Below are 18,472 nucleotides of genomic sequence, written 5' to 3' on the forward strand. Positions count from 1 at the left end.
TTGTCTGTTTTAAAATTATCTGCAAAAGCTACTAAATAGCTATGATTTCTCAAGCATATTTTGTGTCAAACAAAATAGTGAAGAGAAAGCACTTCGCTGATTGAAGAACAGTTATGAGATCATATATTTTCAAAGTCTAACAGAAGACAAATTTAAATAGATAAAAATGATTTCATATAACAAATCTCAGTGTGATGTTAATTAATCCAGAGGTCTCCTATAACTTTCAAGGGGAGCTAGAAGAATATTATAGAATTATTACATGTTAATAATTCTTATAATCTAATGATGTTAATAGCTGTTATCAATGGCAAATTAGAAGGAAGAGTTGTTTCCCACATTTTAAGGAGATTTACATACCACAAATTTGCAAAGAGAGCCCCCAACCATTTCAAGTATTGTTTTAGAAAAGTCTGGCTTAGAGAGGTAAAAGGACTAATACAACTTCTCCCAGCAATTAACCAGCAAAGCCAGATCTGTGGGACGTGATCTCTGACTACATAGGTTTCATTCCTTCTATTTATAATGATAAAATGAAATCAATTTTTTAAGTGCCCAGAGAAATATTTGCTTGATCTCAAGATGAAAGTATCAAGAAACGTTATCTAACGGATGTGTTAATCACATCACATCAGTTCCAATAATGACCGAATTTGTACGTTCAGATGTGAACTATCCAAGTGGAATAAAATGAGAAGGAACAGTTACACCAGAAGCTCTTGAGTAAACTGGAGTTTAAAGGAAACTTGACAAAAGATTTGAGGAGCTACAAATACCAAGGACAAAAAAAAAAAAAAAAAAATAGTGTCATGCTCATCACTGAGAACACAACGGAAGTGGCTGGATTCCCGAGGTTTTTGAAGCTCATGAGGCATTGCCATCAAAGATAGCAGTGACTCCCCTTCATATAGGAAACAACAACTGGGGAAGAGGAAGTCTTTGTAGGATTGATCGCGAAGGCGATTATTTTGGCCATTGCTTCCCAGGAGTGTAATGATGACTTATACACAACTTTCTCCTAAGAATTGCACTAAACCACTTGGGGTACTTAAATACCTGGTCAAACACATTCTTCCTGGCCTTCATGACTGGCTAAGAAAAGCAAAAGCAATAATAAATGACCGTGGGTACCATTTCCTGAGCGTAGACTTTATGTACGGAGTTTTTCTAAAAACCCTTTTGAGTATTAACAAGTATCCTTATTTTTGAGATAAGGAAACTGTCACAGAAGGAGGCCCTAGGTTACACAGTGGTGCAGACCGGATTTGAATCCAGGTTCTTCAAGCTTATAAACTTAATTAATTTACTATATTCTCTTCAAATGGCAATGTTCTTTTACAATTTTTCTTTTTCTGATCTAAATCAGGGGTTAGTGTGTAAATTATGTTTAAGTTTGCTTTCATTCCTTTGACTCATTTGAATTTTATAGTCTTAAAAGCATTTCAATATATTGCAGTGTTTCTGCCTGATTGTATGTCAATAACAAATCAAGATGATGAGGAGTGATACATATGTTTAATGGTAGCAGGTTTACAGAAGAAAATTGATTTATGATTAAATAAAATGCTGAGTCAAAATAAAATGAATAAGGCAATGATCAGAACTGAGAGTTGACAAACATAAAGATTAAACAGAATAATCAGAACAATATAAAAAATAATGGAATTTAGTACCTTCTTCTCTCCATAATATGTTAGCTACTGCAGCATGTTGAAGAGAAAAAGGAGAAAAAGAAAAATGAGTAAATTCATTTGCAGAGTAATACAGATAACTATTAAAGCAGTCACAGTCTCCAGGTTATAACACTCACATAAGTGTAGTAATGGTGAATTTAACTAACTATATTAATAAAACAGTAAAATACTACGAGTAGATATTACTGCTCTGTTCATGTCTTGAAATAGCCAATTCTATGGAATAAAGATTTTGCTAATAAACAAAAAACATTCTGTTATTACTGAAAAGAATGGGATATTAAAGTTAATTTTATTAACATATAACTTTAGGATATGCACTAAAACTGCTTATTTGACAGCATGGTTAAGAGTTACTAACTGAAAAAGTTATATTTTTTAAATTCTCAAGAATCATAATATGTAATATGTCTACACCACATGGAATATTTTGGAGCAAGAAGAGTTCATCTCAATACAGGACTTTGAATGCAGAAGTAGCTTAATTTTAAGTAGTATATGTTTTCACTTTTTAAATCAGACAGAATAAAATATACCTGAGTATATCCTGTTTATTTTAATGCACACTAATGGCTCATGTTAAATTATTTCTGGGCAACAGACAATATGTTTGTTAAATATTGCATATTGACTAAATCAATAAAATATTAAGACAGAAACACTTTTTTTGTTTTTGTATTCTTTTCCATTATAGATTACTACAAGATATTGAATATAGTTCCTTGTGCTGTACAGTGGGAACTTGTTTATCTATCTTATATATCATACTTATTATCTGCAAATCTCAAGCTCCCAATTTATCCCTTCCCACTCCTCTCTCCTCTTGGTAACCATAAGTTTGTTGTCTATGTCTGAGTCCATTTCTGTTTTGTAAATAACCTCATTTGTCTTTTTTTTCATAGATTCCACATATAAATGATATCATATGCTATTTTCCTTTTTCTTTCTGGCTTACTTTACTTAGAATGACATTCTCCAGGTCCATCCATGTTGCTGCAAATGGCATTATTTTATTCTTTTTTATGGCTGAGTAGTATTTCATTGTGTAAATATACCACAACTTCTTTATCCAGTCATCTGTCAATGGACATTTAAGTTGTTTCCATGTCTTGGCTATTATAAATAGTGCTGCTATGAACACTGGGAGGCATGTATCTTTTTGAATTAGAGTTCCCTCCCATATATGCCCAGGAGTGGGATTGCTGAATCATATGGTAAGTCTATTTTCAGTATTTTGAGGAATCTCCATACTGTTTTCCATAATGGCTGCACCAAACTACATTCGCACCAGCATTGTAGGAGGGTTCCCTTTTCTCCACACCCTCTCCAGCTTTTATCATTTGTAGACTTTTGAATGATGGCCATTTTGACTGGAGTGAGGTGACACCACACTGTAGTTTTGATTTGCATTTCTCTGATAATTAGTGATATTGAGCATTTTTTCACGTGCCTATTGGCCATTTGTGTGTCTTCCTTGGAGAATTGCTTGTTTGGGTCTTCTGCCCATTTTTGGATTGGGTTGTTTTTTTTCTTATTAAGTTGCATGAGCTGTTTATAGATTTTGGAAATTAAGCTACTGTCAGTCTCATCTTTTGCAAATATGCTCTCCCATTCTGTAGGGCACCTTTTTGTTTTGCTTATGGTTTCCTTTGCTGTGCAAAAGCTTGTAAGTTCAATTAGGTCTCATTTGTTAATTTTTGCTTGTATTTCTCTTGCCTGGGTAGAACGCCCTAGGAGAATACTGCTGAGATTTATGTCAGATAATCTTTTGCCCATGTTTTCTTCTAAGATGTTTATAGTGTCTTCTCTTATATTTACATCTTTAAGCCATTTTAAGTTTATTTTTAAAAACTCCGACCATCAATGCAGAAGAAACAAGATTGCAGCACATGCTAAGCATGTGCTCTACCTCTGAGATATACCTTCACCCCAAATTTAAAATTATATAAACTAAAAACATAACATTAAAATATGAGGCAAAAAGTGTTAGGACTTGATATAAAATGTGTAAATCTACAGTCATATTCTACTTCTTTAAGTTATCACCTTCAGTATCTGAAAAATGATAGGACTCAGCCATAAAGAGAATTAAATAATGTGATTTGCAGCAACATTGATGGACCTGGAGATTGTCATTCTAAATGAAGCAAGCCAGAAAAAAAAGACAGAAAAGTACCATATAATATCACTCATATGTGGAATCTAAAAAAAATGAAGACAAAAACAGAAACAAACTCAAGACATAGTAAACAAACATGGTTTCTGGAGGAATGGGAGAGGGAAGGGATAAATTAGGAGTTTCAGATTTGCAAATATTAACTACTATGTATAAAATAGATAAACGACAAGTTTCTTCTGTGTAGCACAGGAAGCTGTATTCAATATCTTGTCCTGACATACAATGAAAAAGAATATGAAAAGGAATATATATATGTATAGGTATGACTGAAACATTATGCTGTACACCAGAAATTGACACATTGTAAATTGACTATACTTCAATTAAAAAAACAAATAAAATAAAATTATATAAACTAAAAACATAGCATTAAAATATGAGTGAAAAACGATTTGGACTGGATACAAAATTTATAAATCCACAATCATATTCTGCTTCTTAACTCATCACTTTCAATATTTGAAAAACGAAGGGAAAAAACACGAAGTTTCAATACAATTACCATGACTGAATTAGTGTTCTTATAATGAATGTTGTATGATACAAACAGAAAGGGCTTCATTTTCAAAGTTTCTTGAAAGATATTCAAGAGTGGTCACAAAGTAACTGGAAAAGAGGAAGTCTTTCTGTATTCTGTAGGTAGGTTCCAATAACCATAAGTTGTTTAGACATTTTCTGACAACAAGAAAGCAAATTTGAAAATGTACAACACATGTTTAAACTCACAAAGTTCTTTGACAAATTAAATATCTTTAAAAAGTCAAATATAATCATAGTCCACATAAAACAAGAAAAAGGCAAAAATGAAAAAATTCAATATGTGGGCCCAAAGAGTTTTGGCCAAAAGATAGTGATTGATTTAATGCATTGCTGAACAAAATAGATGGGAAAGAGAGAGAAGAAAAAGTAGGAGGGAGAGGAGGAGGGGGAAGAAAAAGGAGGGAGGGAGAGAGGGAAGAAAGAAGGAATGATTATACAAATTATAATTTTAATTTATGTAGAATTGTTGGCAATAAATTTGATAGTCTGTATATCATAAACAAATCCAAGGAACTATAAATATCCAAACTGAATATAAAGAAGAAATTTGAATAGAAACCTTGGTACTAATTAAACTACTTAAAAAAGTTTATTCCTAAGATGCTCTTAGGGTCTGAGGCCTCTATAAAGAGCATTTATTAACTTTCAGGAATTATATAATTTCAGTTGTATTCAATATTGTTAGAATGTAGATCAAGATGGAAACATTCCTATTCATTTTGTTAAGGCAGCAAAAAGGATGCCAATAATTGATATTAGTAGCAAAAGGAATTACAGGACACATTCACTAATAATGACAAATTATAAGTCAAATGGAAGCAAAATTCACCAGGGTATTTATTAGATGTTTGACCATAGACAGGCATCTTCTTGGAATGAAAGAAGGATTTGGTAGAAATTAAGTTAAAAAGTCAATTCATCAAATCAATCAATCAATCAATCAATAGTATATTAGTATATCAAATGAGAATAATAAAATAATTTAAACTTAAGAATGTAATCTGATAAAGTGCATTGCATACTACTAAGTGTAATATCCTCTTAGCAACCTAGCAAACCAAGAGTAGGGGCATATTTTATATTAATAAAAAATGAACAAACTGAGAATAATAAACTGAGAATCAAATAGTGGATTGGGATTGTCAACAGAAATTAACTTTGGTGAACTGAGCAATTCATGTAACCCAGAAATAAATATAAATTACAGAAGTATTATAAGTTAGTAATTAAAATGTGAAAGTAAAAAGTCACAAAGATTAAATTAAAAGTACACATAAAATTAGCAAGTTAAGTGACAAGACACAAAATAAATACCCCCAAATCTATATTCTCATGCAAGAATTAGAAGATACAATAGAAGATTTCATTTACAATTGCCTCAAAGTGTAATGTATCAACAATTTACTAAAATATAAAAAGTATAGCAAATCAAGTGTAATAGTCACTAAAAATATGCTTTGATGGGACACTATATTATTCCTAGATCAAAAGAATGAATGTTATAAAGATAACATTTATTCTGAAATTATTTAATTTAATAATTGCATGTATTGTTATTGTCTGTTTAGAACATATTCTATTATATTGTACAAAGTTAGAATGTGCATTAAATTTAAAAAATACTTTGAATCCAATTACACAGGTATAGCAGCTGAATGTATTTTCCTTATATGAATTTACATTATTTTTGATTTTTTATATAAATGCATACAAAATGGGAGTGTTTCTGATACAATATATGCATTTGCAACATATACAAATCATAATTTTAAATCCTGTTCATTTACCATTTATCATAACATACCTAGTCTTAATCATTGTACACTATTTCACTACATGGATTTCTAATTTTTAAAAATACAATTGTTCGTCTTTCACCAACTGAAACCTAGTACCTACATCAAAGGATAGTATAATAGGAATTCTGTAAATATTGTTGACTGATCATTCATGTAGATGTATGCATAGATACAAATGTGTACACGTGTGTGTGTGTGTGTGTGTGTGTGTGTGTGTGTGTGTGTGTGTGTGTGATGACCATCCTTCTATGGACTTATTCCCATTAGTACATGGTCTTGCAAAGGGCAGGGAAATATCTAAAGCCATTGAGACTTGTTGATAGATTGATTTCCAAAGGTAGTTGCCAACACCACCAGACAGTGTTCATACACTATAAGTTGTGTATATGTGTGTGAGCATGCCTGCGTGTGCAACCTTACCAAGTGTGAGTATATGTATATTATATACACACATGTTAGTTTGATTATAAATTATATTGAAGATGTTTGCAATATATAAATAAAACTTTCCTCTATTTATGTCCTTAATCCATTATTTCCATTAGGATGTTACTTTGATATTTGTCACATTTTTAAAAGCTGCTTATATATAGAAATGATTTTATTTTGTCACATTAATTTTTCCTTCACACAATATAAACAGCTACTTGTAATCAATGCAGGCTTGATGAGGTCACTCATTTGCTTAAAAACATAATGCGTGCGTGTGTGTGTGTATGTGTATGAGCTCAAAATCCTCAGATCCTTAGCACAGCACATAAAGGCTTCCAAGATACGCACGTGTCATTTTAAACTCACGTTCCAAACATCAAGTCATTTTGAATCTCTTCATCTTTAGACATGTTACATCTACAGGAATCCTCTTACCAGAGCTCTTCACTTAATTTGCCCTGATTTGTCCTTTAAGATCCAACTTAGTTTTTTTTTTTTTATCTATTATAGTCAGCCTGTCTGGAACAAGAGTTGGGGTCAATGACTCATTTTCACTACCTATGCAATCCTGTGAAACATCTGGGGCATTTCTTAATGGATCATAACATGATCAGTCCTGAGATCTTTTATTTATACTTAGACAATCCAAAGCTCAAAGTTACAGACCTCCAGTTTTCAATACATATTCATGACTTAGCTGAAATGTAAAATTCTTTCTGAAGATAACATATGCCTTATAATGAAACTATGGTTCAATGGAACAGATAACTGAAACTTATCTGGAAACTAGCAACAGAAAGTTTTATTAATGCCTGAAACTTTTATTAATGCCCTTTCAATAAACAGCCTTATTTTATATTTAGGGACTTGCAATTATATTCCAAATGATGGATTTCATATATAATATGCTATCTCTTTGTGAAAATATATACGGGGGGGTGAATATTATTACATAAGCAACGGCAATAAGACAGTATACATAGCAGCTTGCTAGAGTACTGAACAGTTATTTTCCATGGCTATTCGTGTAAACAGCTTGGCTTTTCCACTGAATAAGTTTTTTGCTGGTCCTTGTCTTCGAAAGTGCAAGGTTTGCAACAGCGCCAAACATTTTTTGATAAAGTGCATTTATGTTCACAGTAACATTTTAGCTAGATATCTTATTGATGCTTTTTCCCTTTGGATTGAAGAAATTGAACTTCAGCAGGCAAATGAAAAAGGGCAATGTTTAAAATATAGATAAAAATTTGATGTATCTGAGAAAACATGTGGTTAGTGTGATGGTAGTTGAAACTTCTTTGAATGTGCATACGGAGACATTTAAAACGTACTATTTCGGGGATGGAATGCTCTATGTGATATGCCAGATAAGTTGCCTGCCATATGCCAAATTCAAAGCCACTTTTAAGGGAAACTGTCGCTCTTTCCGCACTGATTGAAGACGATTCTCCTATGACTACACAGATCCCCAATCTAAAGTCTAGCATTGGCTGACCAGGCTGCAGTGCCAAGCTCACATTAAAGCATTCAACTCATAAACGAGACATGGCTCCATGGTTTTCATGTCTATGAAGTGATGAAATGGGGTAATAAGTTTCTTTTGGAGGGGGAGGTAATTTGAACCAAGAAATAATGTTAGAAATTGGAGAGCACAGAGAACCAGAATTGTTAGGATGTAAAGCAAAAGGTACCAGGGCGTAGAGTGAGGGCTATGATAATCTGTGAGAACGCAGACCAGAACTCAAGAAGACGTGAAAGGAAGGAAGAGCTATGCAACCCACTGGAGAGACAAGAGACTAAGCCATTGTCTGACTACATCATGTCAGTCTCTGGGTTCAGAATACAGATACATCTCTGGCTGTTTCACCTTGCCAGTGTAACATTCACATCAATTTTCGATAACCTCTTCTTAAACAAATAGAGAGTGTCTACTCCAGGCAACCAAATGAGTCAGACTGAAACCATGATGCAAGAAGAATTTCCATGTCAAAGATTTGAGCCATCACACAAAAGAAATCAAAATGGTAACCACCTTTCCCTCCAGTGCCAAACTAAGTAAGCGTACCATCTGCGGTAGTTATGACATGATGGATAAGAATGTGTCTCAAACTTAGTGGCCTAAAACAACAACAAAAAACCTTTACGTCTTGGTGGAAGTGTCTTCTCTGGGAGGGTTCTGGCTTGGAGTTTTTCATGAGGCTTTCCTGAGTCATCTGCAGGGTTGACTTGGATCCACTTCCATGCTGGCTCACTTCTCTGGCTGGCAACTTGAGTCAGCTGTTGGCAGGAGGTCATAGTTCTTGATTCATGGGACTCTCCCCAATGCTGCTCAAGTGTCCTCACATGCTGGGAGTTGGTCTTTCCCAGGACGAGTGACCCAAGAGGGTCAGGCAAAGCCTCAATGCCCTTCATGAACTGGCTTCATCTCCACCCTACTTTATGCATGATGGGGACCTGACCAATTTCAACATGGGAGGAGATGACAAGGATGAATGTAACAGAAGAGGGGGGTCATGAGGACCAGGTGGGACACCACACAACGTTAGTGTAAGCAACTGCTCACTAAGAACATTTTTCTAACTAACATCATCTTGGCCAGATTGCCAACACCTAAGCTTCTCTTAACATAGAAATTATAAGCCTACCACTGTCAGGAAGTGACTTGACTTTGATAATTCTTTATGGATAAATGATTGGTTGTAGGTTTTCCATGATGAAGAATAGTGACATTATTAAACAACTATGGGTAATTAGCTACAGTTCATAAGAGAAAAACTCTGCCTTCTAATTCACTTAGACATCCTACTGTTTTAGGTAGGTGGCAAGCAAAGTGACTTCCTCTTTTGCTCTATCTTCCATTTCTAGAGAAGATACCACAGGGTTAATTAGAGAATTTAAAAAATAAAACGATTATGACATATTCTAAGTTGAACATGGCGCATAATGTTATGTATACAAGGAGAACTCAGGATCATCATACCTTATAGAAAATAAATTAGTAGAAATGTTGAATCCCTCCCAAATTGCATTAAAGTATATTCTAACCTATCATTATGACTACCAAAGGGTTTTCTTTATTATCATTTGAGAGAACAAAATAATTAGAGGAATAGAAAATTACTGGGGTATTAATTAGCATATGTGCAAAGAAAAAATTAAAGATGGTAGATGCTGTTGCACTGAACCTTAATTTTTATGAAAGAGTATTATTTTTGGCAATTTTTATTACTTCTCTCATGCTCTGAACTCCTCATTTTTAATATTCAATATACATATTCAATACATTTATACTACATATAATGTTAACATAGGTATCTGATTATATTTAATTATGATATAAAATAAAGTATATCCATTCTTTGAAGGGAATTAATGACTTAAAAAGTTATCATTCAGATAAATGAAGATTTTGAGACAAATATTTTGTGAGGGAAATTAAAAATTACAATTACAAATTGCTAATGCATTAAATATCATGACATGTAAGGCATTTTGGATAAATATATAGCTTATACTTCAGTTACATTTGTATATCTTTAAAGACATTATAAAACAGATTAGTAGCAGGGCAATAAAAGGTAACAGATACCTAACCAGGATGATCACAGAAGTAGTTCGTAAACTTAGCACCTGAAATTTCTAGTAGTTACCAGATAAAAATTATACGTATATATATATTTGGGGGTGACTTCACACTGTCTGAGAAAGTGTTCATATAGAAAATGACATAATGTCTCAAGAAACAAGCTGGTGATAGGTTAACAAAGGTTAATTTCTTCTTAGAACAGATTTCTAAAGAAATTGCATGAACTACAACAGAAAATCAGACAGTCTGAGGATTTTATGAGCATTCAATGAGCTAAAAATGTTAAATTGTTTAGAACAGTGCCTGGTGCGCACTCACACACACACACGTGTGTGTATACACACAACACAGGTTTATATACATATGCACACATATTTTTTTGAAAACAAAATTATACGTTTGCTAAACGTACAAAGAAACACACCTTCAAAGATAAGGACTATGTTATGACTCAAAAACGAAGCAACTTACAGCAATAATATGATTTTTATGCCTTGTTTTTTAATGAAGAGAAACACTATAATGTTTGAGGGGGAAGTGTTGAGGAACAGGTATTTAACATGCCCCTTCAGACACTCTTTGCCAAATGTTAAAAGCTTAGCAGGCCCATGGCAAGTTCTGCAGTAAATTCGATTTGTCTTTTATAATTGGTTAGTGTTTACATTGTGTTGATGAAAGTGAATTCCATATTGCTTTTAATTTGCTTTTAGACACAATCAATAAACTCCGGGCTGGGCGCTGTTAAATAACAAAGTAAAACCTGACATTCTCGATCTGTTAAATCCTCATTCTATAGCAAGAAGTTAACATGTAATTCCATCAAAAAGATGACTAACCCTAGAACTGAAATGTTCTTCCCCAAAGTACTTTAAATATGTCTTAGTTCTCATGCAGTTTTTATGATGGAGAACCCAGATGTGTGTTCTGCAATAAGAATTTTGATATAAATATATTAACAGGAGAATTATAAACCAACAAGAACTTTTATAAAAGAATTTCAGTCAGCTTAATCATGGAAAAACTTGTGATCTTAAATTACAAAATGTCCTGATGGTCCCAAGATGAGTGTACTATACACCGAGCGTCCAATTTCTTCATTGAGACATTTATTAAATAGGACTATTTTGCACTGGCCAATTCAATGTTACCCTGAAGTCTCCCTTACTATTTTTTTTCCTGGGATATGTTTCCTTCTTTCTGACTTGATTCTGAAAGTAGTATTTACCCAAGAAAACATTAGTCTCTTTGTTTTGCTCACATTAGTGGAGAGGGAATGGCAGGTCTTGCCTAAAATGACATTGTAACCTCTAGACAATTTCATGATATTGTCAATTACTAGTTTATGTTTTCCTAAATTTCTCAATGGATGCACTCCTAGTTATTAGAATTTACCTACCTGTTTTAAAAATATTTAGATGAACCAAGTGAAACTCATGTCCTTTTAATTTGCAAATGATATGATCGATAAGGGATTTAAATCCAAAACATATTAACAGCTTATACAACTGAACATCAAAAAAAAAAAAAAACCCAATTAAAAAATGGGCAGAAGAACTGAATAGACATTTTTCCAAAGAGGAAATGCAGATGGCCAACAGGCAAATGAAAAGATTCTCAACATCACTAATCATCAGGGAAATGCAAATCAGAACCACAAGGAGATATCATCTCACACCTGTCAGAGAGGCTGTCATCAAAAAGAACCCAAATAACAAATGTTGGAGAGGATATGGAGAAAGGGTGCCCTTGTACACTGTTGGTGGGGATGTAAAAATAGAACTGCCATATGACTTAGTGATTCCACTCCTGGGTATGTATCTGAAAAACATAGATACATGCACTCCAACGTTCATAGTAGCATTATTTACAATTGCCAAGATATGGAAGAAACCTAAGTGTCTGCCAACAGATGAATGGATAAAGATGTGGTTATATATATATGTGTGTGTATACACACACACACACACACACACACAAAACATGGAATACTACTTGGCCTTAAAAAAGAATGAAATAATGTCATTTACAGCAACATGGATGGACTTGGAGATCACTATGCTAAGTGAGATAAGTCAGTCAGAGAAAGACAAATTCTATATGGTATTACTTACATGTGGAATATAAAAAAATACAATAAACTAATGAATATAATAAAAAAAAAGCATCTTTACAGATACAGAGAACAATTTAGTGCTTACCAGTGGGGAGCAGGGGAAGGGCAATGTAAGGGTGGGGGAGTGGCAGGTACAAACTACTGGGTGAAATATAGGCTCAAGGATGTGTTGTACAACACAGGGAATACAGCCAATATTTTGTAATAACTGTAAATGGAAAGTAACCTTTAAAATTGTATAAAAATTTTAAGAAGTAAAAAGTTAAAAAAAGATTCAGTAGTACATTTAAAGAGAGATGACACTGTAATGAAACCAGAAAAGTGTCTCAATCCATCCTCAATTTTTATTTTTTCCTATGCTTCTTACATTGTTCCACTGAAACTCCTGGCCACAATGCTACCTGATTTTAAATCTCTATTCTTCCAGGAGCCTAAAGCCTTCTTGGTGGTGGACACATGGCCATCACTGCTTTTAAATGCCTAAAGATGAAATTGATAAGCACCATTCTTCCTTATCGTGTTAGAAGGGCAAATCAAAGCGGCAAGAAGTGGCGCCAATGTCTAAAACCAGGTAAAGAAACCACCACTACGCGTTAAGAGAAGGAAACTGAAGTTACTGCCCTGGATGATTTTAATGCTTTCGATTTTCCTTACTTGAAACATCATTGCTACTCCCGGGAGTTAGATCACTACTACATATTGTTACAGTGGAGAAACATGCACTGGAAAATCACAAAAGGAATAAACTGCTCTGTTCTCCCCTGGGTCTATCTTACCTCTCTCCCCTTCTCTCCTGTCCATCCCACCCCCCCTCTCCAAATAAAAACCCACTACAGATGCTGTATTAATGAGCTAGAACAATGCCAGCTACCCTTCTCCCTGCCATTGCCAGCGCTGAGAAAAGGGCAGATCAAACAGCAGTCAGACAGCAGTGATACTCTGGCGGCGGCAGTGATTGGCACAGAGAACCAGAGAAGGGGGTCAGAGATGCTCAGAGAGAAGTGTCAGGGAGAGAAGAAATCCAGGCCAAGTAGCAGCAGTGGAGCCGTGCGTGCCACGGGGAGAGTGAACACTGGCACTGAAACCTGAGAGCATTGTCATTTGAAGCCTTCTGGTATCACAGGGTCGCTACACGTGTGACCTTTAATTACTGCTCAGGCTTAGAAGTCAGATGCACCCAGGCATGACTTTGATAATGAATTTGAGAATGTGACATAAAAACGGTTTCCTCCTCATTAATGCATGCACATTTATATATATTTAATAAAAATTATATGTATGTACACACACACACACACACAAACACACTAACATTCTCTATGAAACCTACCTTCTCCACACTCTATAAGAAGGAACTGGGGCGGGTATAGCTCAATGGTAGAGTGCCTGCTCACCATGTCTGAGGTCCTGGGTTCAATCCCCAGTACCTCCACCCACACAGAAAAATGAAGGAACAGCAAAGGAAAATGATCAAATTTGAATAAAGTAGAAATTTTTCAGTTTCTGAGGGCATTTTTTCCAACTGAGTATAAAACATTTCATGTGACTTTGAGATTCAGAAAGGGGATTTAGCTTCACAGAAGTAACAGAATATGTGACACAAGAGTAAATAAATCGTCAGTTGGCATACATACTAATGAAGGTATAAGTAATTCCTAAATCAGTCTGAACCTCAATAGCTTGCTACTAAATATAAATTAAAAAATATTTAATTTGTAACTCTTTCTTGAATGGCCCCATACTTTTAGACAGTTTTTCATTTATATCATTTTTATCCATCGTCCAATACATTTAAGAAAAATGTAGAGCCGATAATCAGTGACCCAGAATAATATCGGTGAACAGAACACACTGATTGAGCCCTTATTATGTGCAAGACACTGTATCAAGTATTTTAGAGTATTGGATCCATTAAAACGTCATTTCTGTAATCTCTAATTGAATTAATTTCTATAGTAATTGTAAAAAGCAAAACAAGTCAGCATGTGTTACAAATACAAGAGGCTGATCAAATAGTCTGGAGTAAAAGAATAATGTTCTGAAAACACATTAATGAGCAGAGCACCCACTTCTTTGAGTCTCAAACAAAACGTTTTCCTGTTAGTCTCCATAGCCAGAATTGTGTACCTGTCAACACTGTACCGATTTGTGTGAAGTGAAGGTTGCTCTCAGGGCCACAGAAGCATGGAGCTGACAGTGGATTATCTTCTATCTATTAGCATAACGGAATCTTTTCAGTGTTAGTTTTGCTCTAATTTAATGGTTATAACTTAATAGGCATAAGCTGCCCAGGGCATAATTTTAATCCTTGGCTATTTAAAGATGATTATTTATTATAAAGAACAGTACTTTCCAAACCTACTGGTTTTCTTCTTGGAGGTTCAGAGACGCTGATAAACCAAGTAACACTATCTTTTGGGAAATGCCATTATGCCAAAGACTCTTCAAAAGATGAGTAAAGGAAGATGACTCAGCCTTACGTCGAACGCTCACGTTCGCTGTGCTCCAGAAGCATGCTGTCACGAATTTCCACAATACCTCCTCCTTCTTGAGATTAAACAGTCAACAGACAAGACTGTTGATCTTATACACTAGATTGGGGATTTGAATCTGGTTAATCCTACCCAGGCGATTAAAAAAAATTACTCAAATGTCTACTATATGTTAACAACGCTCTAGAGTAAACACTAAATAGTGAATATGTAGAAAAGAATTTTTCCCTCTGCAGAAATATAGTATATCAAAAACTCTTAATCTGATTTTTTTCCATTCATGCAGTTCAAGGCTTCCCTTAATCTGGTTCTACCCAATAATTCGCTCTCTCCAGGTGCTGCAAATTCCTAGCAAATCTTTATATGATTACATTATACAAAGTTAATAAAACCCACTGTGGACTTCATGCCTATTTTCTGAGTTGACATACTTTTAAGTCTCCAGCTGTAGAAGTATTACTACAGTCACCAACGATTAGCTCAAATGTCATCACCTCGATAATGACTACGCAGTTCAGCTCAGCTGGAATTTGATGCTTCTGTGGCTGCAGTCCTACCCCACTTGGCTTGTGTGTCTATTACAGCAATTATGTTACCCTACGAGGGATCACCGCTGTCCTTTACTTCTAACTGCACTAAACTATAGCCTTTCTGAAAGTACAGCACAGTCTTATTGAGTGCTGGCCATATGCTAGCAGCCTGTTTGTTTGTGTGTTTGTTCTTTTCTCAGTAAATATTTGTGAAAACACAAATGAACAAACCTATTGCTCCCTGCAGATTTTTTTGTTCGCCTCACAATGAAAAGTCTTATGAGCTTTATACATTTTGTAAATGTCCCTCTTCCAATAGACCATTAAGAACCGAATCAGTTTGGAGTAATAACAAAATAGTATTCATGCACTTGGGAAGGTAACTTAGCTTTGCACACATTTAAATTACATAAATCAAATTACACCTATTGTAAGATGTATTTAAATTAAATTAAGTTAGTTGAGTTGCCATGGAAATATGGAAGTAATTAAGAGGCAAATTAAAAGGAAACAGTAAATTATAGCAAAATATTAACTACATGGCAGGTTCTTCTTCTTAAATAACTCCTGAATGTATAGTAATTCAGTGTTTCTCTAATACGTGTGATCGCTGGCTCCCAAGGCATCTGTGAAATCAGCTCTAGCAGGTAACACCAAAGTGCTTCCCAAAGGGAGGTAAAACCAACACTACCACCAGCAATGGATAAGGGGTCCTACTTTTCCAAAATTCATCAAGTCTTGGTAGCTTTTTAACTCTTGGTGTTTTAGGGGATGTAGAATGGCATTTCTTTGTGATTATAAAGTGTGTTTCTTTAAAAACTAATGAGGATTAACATCATTTCAGAATATATACTGGCCCTTCAGCTTTCCTCGTCTCTGAAAAGTCTTTAAAAATGACATCTTCTTTGGCTTGTTTCACCTACATCTGTCTATACATCTACCAATCTACCTATCCATCTATGACACTAAGTTATTTTTTATGTTCACAGTATCTTAATGACAAATTCTTTTGATTAGAATTTCTTAATTTTGGTGGGGGGACAGTATAGCTCAAGTGGTAGAGTGTAGCGTGCATGAAGCCCTGGGTTCAACCCCCAGTACCTCCTCCAAAAATAAATAAGTAAACCAAATATCTCTCCCCTAAAAAAAAAAAAAGGAGAACTTCTTAATTTTAGTCTAATCATACTGATTTTCTGACATTTATCCTGCCTTTGAAATATATACCTGAAATTATATTCTGATATTAATATAATCATAATTAATACAATATTAGATTGATATATCTATATATGTATAATATATAGTTTTTGCTTGAATATCACTGCAATAATTACATTAGAAAATAACGCATCTTTTTTCTTTACTCTATAGCATAATCTCAGTCTTCTGAACCCAAACTATATCTAGAAACACATTTTGACTTTCTATTAGGACATGTTTCAGACAAAAGCAGAACTATTTTGTTCACTAATAATTAATTTTCTATTGAAATTTTACTATTGCCCGAATGTTTCCTAAAGTTTTATTATTATTGAGACCAGAATCTAGTATAAAGATATGCATTAGAAAGGCAGCAGGTCAATGTAGGGGAAATATATTCAAATGGGCCCACAATTTTACTTCTGAGATAGAAAAGTGACTTCTAGGAAATGTCATGTTTAATACCATTTCATATGTAAGATAATGTTTCACAGGTAACACAAATACGGAAATGCACACAGAGTTGGAAAATAAAGCAAAGAAGGAGGCAGAACAATATTCAAACTGTCTGACTCACTCTTTCTGGCATATTCGTATAACAAGCAGCTCTTATCAGAATCCAGAATCTGGGCAAATTGAGGATAAGAGGACACACAGATGTATAAAAACGGGGTCCCTTGCTCACAACTGATAAAAAGTGTGCAGCACCAACTAGATTTCACAAAATGTAAAAAAGTCACTTCCCTCCAGCCCCTCGCCCCAGAGCCTGGGCTTCTGAAGGGCGCGTTTGTTTTACTAACTCTTCGCGCATCAACACCGTTCTCTGACGGAATTCGTATAGCAGAGAACTCTGAGAAAATCATGGACTGATGACAAGTCTCACTTCTTTGGGAACTTAAGTACAGGTTTCCCCACTATCTGAAAATAGAGTGTTTCTATGAAACCTTTCCCAAGCTGAAGTAGCACTGAGAGAAGCAATTGCCTTAAGACACATCTTGCTAAGGGATGCACAAAACAAATGGAGGTAAATCACAGATGCTCACAGACAGTTCCCAGCTATGGCGGCTTGGTGCTGAGATGCTGAGGTACTAAGTGTGATTCCCGGGGACGGAGCTTGGTGGTCCCACTCTTGCAGCCTCTGTAAAGGCTGCTGCAAGACAGGTTGAATGTGATTTGCACTTTTCACCTTTCTTCATAAGAATGAAAAATCCTCTTAGGATTGCTTGCCATGAGTGAAATAGGTCTTTCGTAAAAGCAAAGTGGCATAAATTGAATTTACAAAAAGCAGGGGATACCTGGCACAGCTATTTTGCAAAGGATTTGCCAACTGCAATCCGTCTGGAGTTGGCGAATATCAAAGTGAGTCCTAACATTTTACAAAATTTCGGTGTCTAGATTTTCTAAAAGTTTCACAGAGATTTTATACTCAGTAGTGTCATTGTATATAACCTTATTCAGTCTGCATGCCTGAAGAAATGTAAATAAAATGTCATCATTACCTGCCTCATTTTACCATAAAATAAATTAGACAAATTGACATTGTGGAATACAAGATAAGATGGGAACATTCTCCTGAAGGTATATAACACCCTGCAGACGGAATGTAGGCAATAAATCAAAATAAGGAAGCTTTGAGTTGCATTTTGTTTTGTAGGCAAGAGATGCCTGATTACTGATGATTGTTGTAAGCCTGTCAATCTTTGACATTCAGATCACGCGGCATCTTGTCAAATGACAAGCAAGCTTCTACTATTGTGCAAAGAACAGCAATGTGTTAGAAACAGGTCTGTTTAATGACACTGAAAACGGTGCTATTTTGAAAACAGAGCCTTCAGATATGGAAATCACAAGGCAGATAATTTCAGCACGTTCTGGGTCAACAGATGAAAAGATTTACAGAACAAGTT

The 18,472-nt window shown here is 34.7% G+C and overlaps 1 protein-coding gene across 3 annotated transcripts in view; it reads right to left on the minus strand.

Annotated features, from left to right (window-relative positions):
* Positions 1-18,472, minus strand: part of FSTL5 (follistatin like 5) — a 663,480-nt gene that overhangs the window by 100,262 nt on the left and 544,746 nt on the right. Inside the window, exon 11 of one of the 3 annotated variants that reach the window (XM_064487220.1) lies at positions 1,674-1,697. The exons of 1 other annotated variant lie outside the window; for it this stretch is intronic. In XM_064487220.1, coding sequence (XP_064343290.1) covers positions 1,674-1,697 — 24 coding nt within the window. Of the gene's footprint in view, positions 1-1,673; positions 1,701-18,472 lie in introns of all 3 variants that reach the window. One more of the 3 variants, XM_010986860.3, reaches the window with a different exon arrangement.

This window comes from Camelus dromedarius, chromosome 1 (genome assembly GCF_036321535.1).
Source record: "Camelus dromedarius isolate mCamDro1 chromosome 1, mCamDro1.pat, whole genome shotgun sequence".
NCBI lineage: Eukaryota > Metazoa > Chordata > Mammalia > Artiodactyla > Camelidae > Camelus > Camelus dromedarius.